Here is a 13,940-nt window from a genome sequence, read left to right as displayed (position 1 = left end):
GGAGCCAGGTCACTGGGCAGAAAAGGAACTTTCCAAGCAAACACCAAGATCTGGGGTGTGGGCCAGAAGGGAATCGTAGTTGGGGTGGAGTAATATGAAGGAGCCCAGATATTTGTCAGAGGCTGGGAGGTAGCATGTAAGCAGCAACAACCCTGAAGGGGCCCCCAAGGCCAGCCTGGGACCCCCCTGGAGGATTAGGGGAGTGTAGATCAGGGAGTGCAAGGGAAACCCAAGAGGGGACCAACCTGTGAAACTTCCATCAGAGATGGAGGAGGATGTGAATACACAGGGGAGGAGGGCGATGAGGGAGCTGAGTTTTAAAGGGCAGAGAGAAGATGGAGGGCATGTGACATGGCCTCTCTAAAAAGCTAGAAGCCAGCATTGCATGCACAGAGTTTCACTTGTTCAAGCCAAGGAAAACTTCTTGCCCAAGGATGTTTTTGATGAGCCTCAGGATGGTGTCCCTGTAAGATTTCTCCCATCACACAAAGCCTGACTTCACCCCATCTCATAGCCAGTATAAGGAAACAAGACTCTTATGTCCCCTGCTCAGCCATAAGAGTGTTACTGGTCCCTTTAAGGGAGAAGATGTAAGGATCCCACCCCCTTGTAACTGCCACAGGATGGCAGTTGGCCTGGGAGTAGTATATAAGTAGTATAAAGTCCTACTGGATGGTCGCTGCCAAATTGCTGAGAAAACTGTTTACTGGACAGTTGGTTTCCTATGGCCTTTTGCCTCCTTTCCTATTGCTTCAAGCCCAACAGCCAGTGCCATCTGCATGGGGCATAATAAGGCCCAACTATGGGGTGATGGGATCCCCCCTGGGAACTCACCGTAAGTAGGTTGATGAGGTCCATTGCTGGGCTCGAGGGTGGGGAGAGGGCATTCTGCAGCGAGACCAGTTCACTCAGGGTGACAGAGAGCTGGTGCATTTTCACCACATTCACTTTGTTTTCCTCCGTCCAGTCTGGGAAAATGACATGGACTGCTATCAGGTCTTTCAAGTGGACTCCGAGGATGGGGATTTTGAAGCCATCGCAGTCGGCAAAGGCCTTGCGGTAGTTACAGTAATTGCCGTTGGAGGAGACCAGCTCTGTCATTTCATTCCAGTTCTGGGAACAGATGGAGAGGGCAGGTTTTCAGAGTGCATTCCCTTCTGCCCAGCCCCAAGGCCCTCCCTGCGGTGTGTGCTTAGGAAATTCCTTGGCTGCAGAGAGAAGCCACACGAGGCCAACATTAATAGCAGGAGAATGTGAACCAGAGGGGAGAGAGAGAAAGGTGGAGAGAGAGAGAGAGGGAGAGGGAGAGAGAGAGAGAGAGAGAGAGAGAGAGAGAGAGAGAGAGAGAGAGAGAGAGAGAGAGAAAGAGAAGGAGAGGGAGAAGGAGAAGGAGAAGGAGAAAGAGAGGAGAGGAGAGGAGAGGAGAGGAGAGGAGAGGAGAGGAGAGGAGAGGAGAAGAGAGGGAAGAGAGAGGGATGAGAGGGAGGAGGGAGAGGGAGAGAGGGAGGAGGAGGAGGAGAGGAGAAGAGAGGAGAGGAGAGAGAGGGAGAAGGAGAGGAGAAGAGAGAGGGAGAGAGAGGGAAAGAGAGAGAGAGGGAAGAGGGGAGAGAAAGGGAGGGAGGGCCTGGATGAAGAGTTGCCTATTGGTTTCATGCAGAACAGAAACGGACTTTTTGCTTTTGTTTTGCTGTTGGGATTGCCGACATGTTAAGACAACATCATGGATGTATAAATATTTAGGGATCATGGGATGGTTACAATCCACCAATATAAGCACATCCGGTATGATATTCAAGAGTGTGGTGTTGGAAATGTGATTGTTCCAAGAAGGGTGATATTAGAACTATGACTTGCGAGTTTATCTGAGACAATAAGGGGTGAGGATAGTCACATGGAGGGTGTAGCTTAATCATGTGGGCTTGAACCCTGTCACTTGTCTTCTCTATTGTGGTGGGGGGAGCTCAGTTTCCTTTCCTAAAAGAGAAGTGATTTTTGAAGGTGGACTGGTGGTCCCAAGTTTTTGAGAAAGTTCGGCTGAATTCATTATTCTTCACAGCCATTGAACTCTATTTTGCTCTTTACTTGAAATTCTAAACCTAAAAAGCATGAGGCTGAGATATTGAGCTTGTGTCTTTTTTTTTAGTGAGGGGGAGAAAACCCAGTAGTGTTCAGGGATCACTCCTGGCAGCTTGCAGGGAGACCATATGAGATTGCCAGGGATCCAACCCAGGTTGATGACTGAAAGCAAATGTCCTCCCCACTGCATTATTGCTCCAGTATCTCCTTTTTATTTTTAATATGGTGTAATATTTATTATAATTGATGAACCTCAAATGTATAGTTTGCATATATTTCACTCTTGTACATCTTAGAGATTTGGACAGATATCTATCATCAGGATGACCTAGAGTATTTTTCACTGCCCTAGAAGTTATTTTTATTATTTTCTTGCTATTTTTATTATTTAACAAAATTAATTCTTTCATTGAATCACCACAAGATACACAATCACAAAATTGTTCCTGATTGAGTGTCAGTCATACAATGACCAACACCTTCACTTGTGCACATTTCCACCACCCATGTCCCTGTGTTCCTCCTACTCTCCCCACTGCCCTCTCCCCTGCCTTCCTCTGGAGCAGCCATTTTTCTTGTCTGTCTGTTGAGCTCATTCTTCTTGGAATGAATGCACTGTTTGAATCCCAAATGAAGTGTCCCTGGCTATTCCCTATCTGATATGTGAGTTATACTGGATCTGGGGGGCTCCAGCAGCCAGACCTTCCTAATCCATACTAGTGTTTGATCACTAGCTCTCTCAAAGCACTCAGAGGGATTTCCACCCCCAAGTCCAAGGTGGGTCCAAATGAACAACCAAAAGTTCCTCCCATTGGACTGTGCTTGGTTTGGGAATGCAGAGGGGGCACTACACTGTATTGTCATCCTCTGGCAACCGCCATAGCAAAGAAAGTCTGTAAGTCTGTGGGAGCATGACTGAAGAGGAGATGTTTATTAGTTGTGATTTTCATGAACAGGGGAAGCATTGTTTTCCTAGTTGTTGCATTTTTGTTGTTGTTGTGTTTTTATTTTTTGTTTGTTTGTTTTTGCCTTTTGAGCCACACCCTGTGATGCTCAGGGTTTACTTCTAGCTATGCTCTCAGAAATCGCTCCTGGCTCTGGGGACCATATGGGACATTGGGGATCAAACTAAAGTCCATCCTGGATTGGCCACATGCAAGGCAAACGCCCTACCGCTGTGCCATCACTCCGGCCCTGTATTCCTGTTTTTTTTTTATAGACAACAGAACCAGTCTGATAAAAAGAAACCATAAAATAAAAATTGAGATTGGAGTAATAGCCCATTTTTCTTGCAAGTGGCCCACCCAGTTTCAATCCCCAGCATCCCTTTATGGTTCCCTGAGCCTACCAGGAATAATTTCTGAGTGCAGAGTCAGTAGTAACCTCTGAGAACTTCTGGGTGTGGCCCCAACACACACACACACACACACACACACACACACACACACACAAGGAAAGAAAAAATTGATATCAAGGAAGGTAGAACAGAGCCAAAGACTGGTCACACCATGCCCAGAGCTGCCCTCCTTCTGCCCACATTAGTCTGGAAGATGATCCTTTTCTTCAAATTCTCCATTTCCCAGCCTCCTGTTGAGAGAGGACTTGCCCATCCAGCAAAATTGTACAGAGTCAAGCACAATGCCAGCGTTCCATATGGATGAAATGCTCCTTTGTGCTCTATAGGGAAAAGCATTATTGGGATCTGGAAATAAATATGGCAGATGGCTCAGTTTGAGAAACAACTGAGAATCAGTTAAACTCACAGCAGTTTCCGCACAAGGCTCTGAGCCTTGTAGTGCATCTCCTGCTATGTCCATTAAGGCTCTGAAGGCAGCTACACACCATGGCTTCATTTATGCACCTCTACCCCAGAGACCCAACAGACCAAGTTTACACAGGTGGCAGGTACGTGGGAATGGCCAGGGAACTCCCCCACTCCCATCCCGCACTCCAACACTGTATCTCCCTAGCTCAGTAGGGGTAGGGAGCAGGGACTCCCAGAGCAACTTTTAAAGTCGCAGCACATGCAAACCAGGCCCCCCTACCCCCCAACCTTCCTTGTCAAAGGACATTCTACCACGACCCCACCCCACCCCGCCTGGTGCCAGAGCCCCTACCAACCAACCTACCAACGAACCTACCAACCAACCAGGCTTACAAAGGAGATAGCACCCCAACCCACCCAATGCAAAAAAAAAAAAATGGGGAAACTAAGAAAGCCACCAGCAGCTGAGTATAGAGAGAGAAATCCTAGCAAATTTCCAAAAGCTCCAAAGTGCACAAGCCCTATAGATAAGGACCTAAAATCAGCATTTAATATCTTAGCAATGGAATTCAAGGAATCACTAGCAAGGAAATTAAGAAATTCATAGATGAACAATTCAACTAACTCAAAGAAGAACTCTATCAGAAGATGAGAGAATCCATACAAATGGAATTAAGAGAACTAATTATGCCAGTAAGCCATAATGGCAGAATTACATAGAGAATCGCATGAACTTAAAGATCAAACTGCACTATATGACTGGTATGGCAAAGCCTTTTGATTTGCTATTGGACCACATCCAGCCATGCTCAGCATTTACTCCTCTCTCTGAGCTCAGAGATCACTCCTGATTCAAGAACTGACTATATGTGATACCTGGGTCAACTGAAGGCAAATTCAAGTGCCCTATCTGCTACTTCTATCTTTCGAATCCTGCAACAATTTTGAATGGGAATTTGATATCACCTACATCCCATTACTTTTGGTGAGCTCAGCTATATCTACTCTTGACTTTCAGTTCCCCATGAACTTCTACATGGTCTATAAGAAAAAAATTAATTCCCATCCCCTGAGTGGCACTGGTTAGCAGCCACCCTCCAAAAACACTGTACACATGAATATGCTATTTGGAATTAGGGTCCAGTCCACATACCTTTGTCACCTCTGAAGAAAGATGGGAATGGGTCTCCTTGAGGCGTGAGATAGAGCTGTGGCTCAGGCCCCCTACCACTGCCATGAGAGTGTTGAAATTCTTGAGCTGAAGGAGCTTCTGCAATAAGAAGTGTCAATATGTATCAAGATTTTCAAATTGTTCCTAACCTACTGGATTATTAATGAAGGCGTGCACAATTAAAAATAGGCAGATAAATTTGACTGAGGGGGGAGATCAAATTAAAATGAAGTACCAGTGGAAATAATTTAAAAAAACATGCTAATGACTACAGAAACAGTGCAATATTAAGTGCTTATCTAAATATTGCTATTCAAATGCATGCTTCTTATATGGGAGCACCATGATTTGTTCATTATGATATTTACAAGAGCTATAAATAATTTAATTGGCTGACATCTTTACATTGTAAACACCAAATTTACCCCCATTTTTCCCCAAAATAAGCACCCAAATTTCTTTGAGTATCCCAGTTCAACATGCAGACATACCTTGGCAACATTGATAAATTTGGTGATGACTTCTGCCCTTTGCTGGGGGGTGGGTTTACTGAGTACCATCAACTGGACCCACTTGGAGATTCCATTAAATAAAGCAATGGATCTCTCTAAGGTCGGATTGTTGTCCAGGCAGCCATGGATGACGTAGCTTTGGTAATCCGTGAACTGGTCAAGGAAGATCCAGAGACTGAATTATAATGAAGTCTTTGCAAAATCAGAAATCAAAACTTTGCCAGGAAAGAAGTGAAAAGTATATTTGAGACCTTGTCATAAATGTCTTGCACATCATGGTTATAATGGCACCTTGTGAAGTTGGACCACTCATGTCTACCTTACTTTCACTGGACACACGTTTTATATATATCATAGTCTATATGTGTAGATTGTGTGAGAGAGGAACTTGTTCCCAAGTCATATTCCAGTCATTCAAACTTAGATAGACTGTTAGATCCACCTGGGTCTTTTGCTAAACAACTAGATACTAGAAATCCCCATAGGAATCAGTCTCTTGATGGGAGATGAGAAATGAAGCATCTCCATGTTAAAATCATTCCTGCTGCTTCCAAAGATAGGGTAAGACTGACCTACCATGATAGCCACTATAGAAGTCAAGCATAATGAATTTTAGTCAGAATCATACTTTTCCAAGTTTTTCCAAGGAGCAAATAAAGGGTAAGAAGATGGAATGAGTGACCCAAGGCAGCTTTGTTTTTGTTTTGAATTTTAATTTTCTCTTAGTTGTGGGGCATACTCCATGATATTCAGGGGTTACTCCTGGCTCTTTGCTCAGAAATCACTCTTGGATATACTTTGGAGACCATATGGGGAACTGGGAATAGAATCTTGGTTGGCCATATGCAAGGCAAGCACCCTCCCCCTTGTGCTATTGCTCCCACTCCTCATTAACTTTCCTCTAAATGCCTTGTGTAGGCAGAACTGTTAAGGCTCTTTCCAACTGGGATTATTTAGTGAAAGCCATATTTTTTTCTTTTGGAAGTGGTATTGGGGCTACACCTGGTGGAGCCCAGGGCCTACTTCCTTGCTCTGTGCTCAAAGTTCATACCTGGTGGGCTTGGGGGGGACCATATGGGGTTCTGGAGTTTGAATTTAGGTGGGCCACATGCAAAGCAAGCACCCAATTTTTTTTTTGTTTTTGTTTTGTTTTTGGGGCCACACCTGGCGGTGCTCAGGGTTACTCCTGGCTATCTGCTCAGAAATAGCTCCTGGCAGATGGCACAGGGGACCATATGGGATACCGGGATTCCAACCAACCATCTTAGGTCCTGGATCGGCTGCTTGCAAGGCAAACACCGCTGTGCTATCTCTCCAGCCCCTCCTCATCTTGTTTGTTTGTTTTTTTTTGTTTTGTTTTGTTTTTTGTTAAGCACCCAATTTTTATGGGGAAACCAACCCCATGAAATTCCCATTTCTAATAGGTATTTCTGGGCCTAGCAAAAATGTGCTTCATTCCCCAATTTGTTCGAAAAGAAGACAGAAGACTAACTTCTAGTGTGACAAAGACCTTGACTAGTTGTGAGCCACTGCGGAAACAGTCTCCGAGCAAGTGGAGAGTAAGGATTTGGGTAGGAGAAAGTGGAGGAATACAGAGAAGGAATGCCCCAAGATGAGTTGGGACAATGTTTGCTTTGGATCTCTCTTCCTGGGAAAGAAACCGCCAGACCCACATTGGATTCTCTTTCAAGTACATAATTCCCTTGTGCAACCTATAGGCACAATTAGGCACTTAACCAAATCCCAATCTAAACAAATATTTGCTCCCAAGTATTCATCCGGGAGAAGTCAGTGGGACTAAATATCCCTTAAATCCTTTATGAACATTCCAAAAATCATGCTTTAATCCTGTAAAAGGGAATGCTGGAAATAGCTACAAAAAAAAATTCAGCTCCTGGGCCATAAAATTGAAACAAGGTAATATTTTTCTGTGGTTATAAGGGCCCATTCCTTGGAATCAAGGGCTGTCTTCCAGTGGTGTACATGAGAATCTGCCAGCCCTGCAGAATATGAAAACCAAGCTTAAGAGAAGGTGGGCCTGGTATGTTCTCCTTGGATGAGTCTTCCCCAGTCTCTTACTGAGATCCTTCGGAAAGATTTATGCTCCAGAAAAGTGAGATGCTCAGCCAACTCAATGGGCTCCAGATGGTCGAATAGCAGACACGCTTTCCCCTTCTTGGAGACTTTCTTCCTCTGTGTGACTCGTCTCATCCAGTCATAGGAAGGACTGAAAAGACAAAGACCATCTGGTGAATATTCACAGGGCTTTGAAACTAGTCTGCTGACTAACTTTAGCCCTGTTTGCAGGAATTAGTTTCAAGTGTGCAGCCCACCCATCCTGTCAAAAGAAAATCCTCTCACTTGGGCAGGAAAACATGAACTTTGGATAGGCTGTGTTTTCTCTGACCACCCTGATGCTTTTACTTAACCTTACTTGGGTCTATTAAGGTTTGGATTATATAAGTCAGGGCCTTTTACAGGGACATCATTCAGGCACATGGAAACTACCAGACCCAGTGTTTTTGTACTTTAACAGCAGGGAAAATATATATTTATTAGAAATGAACCTGAATAAACTGTATCTTTGCTCCTTTTGTTTCAGGGCACCTGCATGGTCATGCTCAGGGTCTTCTGTTGTGCACTCAGGAGTTGATCCTGGCAGTGCCTGAGGAACCACATGGTGCCAGGGATCAAACGCAGGCAGTCCACATGCCCTCATTCCATTGAGTTATCTTCCTGGCCCCCAATAATCTGTGTGTATATATATATATATATGCACATATGTATATATATATGTTTTGGGGCCACACCCAATGGTGCTAAAGGCTTAACTCCTGGCTCTGCAGCCTGGATTATTCCTGCAAGTATTGGGGGACCATATGAGATGCCCAGAATTGAACCCAGGTCTGCTGCATGCAAGACAATACCCTTCCTATTCTACTATTGCTCCAGCTCCTATAATATGTAAAAAAAATAGGGGGGGGGCTTTTGGGTCACATCCAGCAGTGCTCAGGGGTTACTCCTAGCTCTGCACTCAGGGATCACTTCAGCAGGCTCAGAGACCATATGGATTGCCAGGAATCAAGCGCAGGTCTGTCGTGTGCAAGGCAAACGCCCTCCCTGTGTGCTATCACTCAGCCCCTATCACTCTTACATGCTGGAGATGTCGATGAGACTAATGTGCTTCTCATAGCCCAGTTGACTAGCAACTTCCCGGAATTCCTCGGTCATCCGGATCAAACCCAAGTCCAAGTTAAACTCAGCTGGAAACTTCAGAATCCAGTACCTGGGAGGGAGGAGAGAGGTTTGATATGAAGGTCTGTGTCTTCTGCAATCACTAGGCTAGGGCATCAGATCCATGCCCCGAACCAACCTCTTAGCCTGTGTGCCTCTGTGTCTCATTGTCCTGCCATCAATGATCTGCCCTACCTCTTCTTCCTGGCATCTTTCTGCTGACTTAGAACCTGGGCAAACTCTATGATCCCTTCTACCTCCCAGCAAGAGAGGAGAGCTTTATTTGAAAAAAAATTTTTTTTAATTTTTCCATGGTGGTGGTGGTGGTGGTGGTGTTTTTGCGGGGGAGGTCTCACCCAGTGACGCTCAGGGGTTACTCCTGGCTCTGCACTCAGAAATCGCTCCTGGCTTGGGGGAACATATAGAATGCCTGGGGATCGAACCGTGGTCCGTCCTAGGCTAGCACGCACAAGGCAGACACCTTACCACTTGCACCACCACTCCAGCCCCTATTTTTCCACTTTTTTTTGTTTGTTTTTGGTTTTTGGGTCACACCCGGCAATGCTCAGGGGTTACTCCTGGCTCTATGCTCAGAAATCACTCCTGGCAGGCTCAGGGGACCATATGGGATGCCGAGATTCGAACCACCGACCTTCTGCATGCAAGGTAAACGCATTACCTCCATGATATCTCCCCGACCCCTCCAGGTTTTTTTTTTTTTAAGTTTATTTCTAAGTCACGCGTGGCAGTGTTCAGGGATTACTCTTGGCTCAGGCTTGGTGGACCATATGGGATGCCAGGGATCAAACCTAGGTCAGAGTGTGCAAGGCAAATGCCCTCTCCACTGTGCTATCATCCTGGCCCCAAGAAATAATTTTTCCCACTTTCTTTTTTGTTTTGGGGCCCAATATGATGATGATCCCCTGATCTTGGCTACATGCCTCACCCACTGTCCTATCTCTTGGGCTCAGGGCTGTCAACCTTAACCAAAGCCATAAAAAGAGTCTTTTTTTTTTTGCTGTTGTTGTTGTTTGGGCCACACCCGTTTGACGCTCAGGGGTTACTCCTGGCTATGTGCTCAGAAATCACCCCTGGCTTGGGGGGACCATATGGAACGCCGGGGGATCGAACCGCTGTCCGTCCTCTGCTAGAGCTTGCAAGGCAGACACCTTACCTCTAGCGCCACCTTCCCGGCCCCATAGAAAGAGTCTTGCGTTGACTCTACAGTTGAGTTAGGTTTGGTTCTCAACAACAAAAAAAAATTGTGGGTCCTTCCAGAACCAGAAATGATGGGACAGTCATGCCTGCAAGAATCCTTACCTCATGAAATAGCAGATCTTGAGTCGGAATTCATCACCTCTCTCTTCGCTGGCGTTTCGATACGTGCATAATTAAAGAAAACATTCTTGTTTGCGATTATTTAGGGCCACGCCTGCCTTATTCCTGGCTCTGTGCTCAGGAATCACTCCTGGCTGGGCTGAGGGACCACATAGGTCTGGGCATCAAGCTAAGTTTGGTTACGAGCAAGGCAAGTGCCATCAGCCCTGTATGATCTTTTCAGACTCCACACGAGTGCTGTGCTGACTCAACACATGTCTGCTGCTTGGGTTCTGATCACATAAACACTGAGTGACTGAAACTAGGGCCGGAGCAATAGCACAGCGGGTAGGGTGTTTGCCTTGCATTCAGCCAATATGGGTACTGGCATCCCATAGGCCTGGTTAGCAATGTCTGAGCACAAAGCCAGGAGTAACCTCTGAGCTCCACCAGATGTGGCCCCCAAAAAGCCAAAACAAAGCAATAAAAGAACAAGAAATTGGGAGTCTCTGTTTATCAGGGCTCCGAGGCAAACTTTTTGTTTTGGTTTTTTGTTTTTTTGTTTTTAATTAATTTTTCATTGAATTACTGTAAGCTGCATAGTTACAAAGTGATTCATGATTGAGTTTCAGTCACACAATGCCCAACATCCATCATCAGGGCACATTTCCCACCACCAATATCCCCAGTTTCCCTCCTGCTCTCCTCACTGCCTGCTTCTGGGACATTTTCCTTCTCTTTCTCTCTTCCTTTTTCCCTTTTATATACTGCAGTTTGTACTACTACTATTACTGAAGGAGTATCATGCCTATCAGGCTATCCCCCTTTTAGCACCCAGTTCTTGTCCCAACTCTCATTGTCCTAGTGGTCCCTTCTCTGCTCTTACTGCACTCCCTGCTCTCCGTGACAAGCTTCTTACCATGGACTGGTCCTCCTGTCCCTTGTCTCTATTATCTTTAAGTATTATTATTACCCTACTATCTTTTATTTTATACCCCACAAATGAGTACGATCATTTTTGTCTATTGTTCTCCCTCTGATTCATTTTGTTCAGCATAATACTCTCCACATTCATCCATGTCTCAGAAAATCTCATGACTTCATTTTCCCTAATAGGGTGGACCTTTAGATTCAGAAAACCCACATATAATATTAATATTGCCTCCAGAGCACTTCCTACCTAGGGACTATCCACAATTTGTATAAATATATTGCCAACGTCTGCAGCTCTCCATCGCTGGTCCCTAGGATGGATTTAGGATGGTTTTGTTCTCATTCAAGTCCTCTGGTCTCTTCACGATTGGAAAATGTTATTTTCAGGTGGTGCCAACACAGACAGTGTCATTCTCAAGTCTACTTGCTCTTTCTCAGCCCCATAAATATTTCTTGACCTTCTGTTCTGTCCAAGATCTATGATTATGCAGTCAGCCAGGACTGGGGAGCAGAACAGTACTGAGGGTGTAACTCAAGGCCTCTAGATTCTATCCCTAATACCTCTGACTGCCCCCATAGACCTTTTTATTTATGCTCAGACACAAGAATGCTCTGTGGGGACCTGGTTTAGGATCATAATCAAGTGAAGCAGGAAAGTTGGTTCCCCAACTACCAACCCCAAATCTGCCGTCTCGAAGCCTCCAGCTGTGGGGCCCAGGGAAGTCCTTGATTTCTGGGCACTGTGGTCCCCTCAAGGCCAGGGAACCTTTACATAAAGTTGAGAGCAGAGGTGAGGGAGAAGGTAGCCGTGGGGAGGGGATACTGACATACACTGGTAGAGTAACACAATCTGGGGCTCTCCTCTGGACACCAAGCTCAAGAAAAGGCCTCCCCTTATCTGCAGGGCCCCCAGGGCTTGAACAGACAGGCAGGATCCAGCATCCCAGAAGCAAAGGAGCCCAACTTTAACCACGTTCAATGGATTGCAGAGCTCCAGACATGGGGACAGCTGAACAGCTTTGTTATAGCAGGGCAGTGAGAGCAGTAATCTGGGTCTTGGGTATGATTGTGTTGGTTTGTTTTTTATTTTATGTCAATTAAAATTCACAACTGGCCAGCCAGAAGGTCCTCATGTGGGGCTTGTAAGAGCATAGAGGTGAGAACTGTGATTTCTATGTTAATGATTTCTGAGTATTAGGGCTGGCGTGAACCACCTGGACTCTCTCCTGGCTGGAATCCCTATTTGCCAACCAGAAGGGATCTTGGAGTTCATGGGGAGGTGTCTTTCCTTGGCCCCCAGAAGAAATAGGGAAGACAAGCAAGTGAGCAACTTGCCCCTCTAACCCCACCTTCCAGCCCCATTTCCTTTTAAATCTGGAATGATTTTCAAGGTGCAGCAAAATGCCTGGATGGAGAGTGAGCGAACCCTCTGGTCCTTCCTGCAGCTGCTTCCTCTAGACTAAATGCTTTAGACAGGCAAGGGACAGCTGGACAAATGCCTGAAGATGGTTTACTCCCCCACCCTGAGTTACCGCTGGGGGTCAGATGCTCTGTCCCAAGAGAGAAATTGATTCATGACTACCAAAAGTGCACAGTAGTGGAAAAGATATATGCAGAGAAGCTTCCCGGCCAGCTCGGTGGAAGGCAAATACCATCGGTGCATCAGGAGGACTATTCTTGGCAAATAGCCGTTGCTCAGTTCTCCGTGCTCATCTGGTAGAATTGAAAAGAAAACCAGAGGTGAGAGGTCAGCACAGTTGCCCTTGCCTGTTTCTGAGACCAGCTGAGAAAGGTCGTTGTGAGAAATGTTTTCTAGAATGTTCTTGCCCTCCTGAGATGTATGTGGGTGTTTTCTTCTAAGTTACGCTCTGGGATAGGGTTGCTGGATTTAGCAATTAAAATACATCTCAATACAGGATGATTGGGTTTGGATGATAGTACAGCTGGAAGGGCATTTGCCTTGCATGAGGGTGACTGGGTCACTCAGTGACCAGATATAAGTGACTCAGCATATGGGTGACTCAGCATACCAAATGGTCTCCCAAGCACTGCCAGGAGTGATTCCTGAGTGCAGAGCCAGGAGTAAACCCTGAGTACCACTGGGAATGACCCCCCACCCCCCACACACACACAAAAAGAAAAAATACAGTATGTTGGACCAGTGGGGAGAATGATTGCCTTGCATACAACCAACCCAAGTTCAATCCCTAGCAGCCCATAAAATTCCCAAGACACTGAGAGATGATTCCTAAATGCAGAGTCTGGAGTAAGTCTTGAACTCTGCTGGTTGTGTCCCTCAATTAAAAAAAAAAAACACTCACCCCTAAATAGGACGCTTCATTAGCTTTGTGTTAGGGTGCATCACAATTTTTTAGAATGTCTTCTGCATGATTCAAGATATACTTATTCTAAAAATTTATCTGCAAGTCAACTTTAGCTCATCTTCAGGTATTTTATCTGGTCATCCTGCTCTCACTTCTCTCTTCCTAGAATATCTGTTTCAGTCACCAATTCCTGTTGTGTCATCCATTTCCCCATCCAAAAAATGGGAAGAAGAGATGAACAGACATTTCCTCAAAGAAGAAATGCAGATGGCCAAAAGGCACATGAAAAAATGTTCCATATCACTAATCATCAGGGAGATTCAAATCAAAACAACAATGAGGTAACCATCTCACACCACAGAGACTGACACATTTCACAAAGAACAAGAACAACGAGTGCTGGTACAGATGTGGGTTGAAAAGGACATTCATTCACTGATGGGGAGAATGCAGGTTGACCCAGTCTTTCTAAAAAATAATATAAATATTCCTTAAAAAATGAGAAATTGAGCTTCCATATGATCCAACTATGCCACTCCTGGGAATATATATACCTTAGGAGCTCAAAAACACAGCTTTCAAATGCTGTTACCGGCAGAAACAAGGCT

The 13,940-nt window shown here is 45.3% G+C and overlaps 2 protein-coding genes across 3 annotated transcripts in view; one reads left to right on the top strand and one right to left on the bottom strand.

Annotated features, from left to right (window-relative positions):
* Positions 1–13,940, top strand: part of FAM98A (family with sequence similarity 98 member A) — a 582,326-nt gene that overhangs the window by 47,166 nt on the left and 521,220 nt on the right. The gene's annotated exons all lie outside the window — the stretch shown is intronic.
* The window catches only part of RASGRP3 (RAS guanyl releasing protein 3), a 79,946-nt gene that overhangs the window by 20,720 nt on the left and 45,286 nt on the right, over positions 1–13,940 (bottom strand). Inside the window, 7 exon segments of the mRNA XM_049784237.1 lie at positions 835–1,113; positions 4,995–5,111; positions 5,504–5,677; positions 7,604–7,751; positions 8,679–8,810; positions 10,079–10,141; positions 12,619–12,721. Coding sequence (XP_049640194.1) covers positions 835–1,113; positions 4,995–5,111; positions 5,504–5,677; positions 7,604–7,751; positions 8,679–8,810; positions 10,079–10,141; positions 12,619–12,721 — 1,016 coding nt within the window.

This window comes from Suncus etruscus, chromosome 12, assembly GCF_024139225.1.
Source record: "Suncus etruscus isolate mSunEtr1 chromosome 12, mSunEtr1.pri.cur, whole genome shotgun sequence".
NCBI classification, from domain to species: domain Eukaryota; kingdom Metazoa; phylum Chordata; class Mammalia; order Eulipotyphla; family Soricidae; genus Suncus; species Suncus etruscus.
This window is presented reverse-complemented; position numbering and strand designations above follow the sequence as displayed.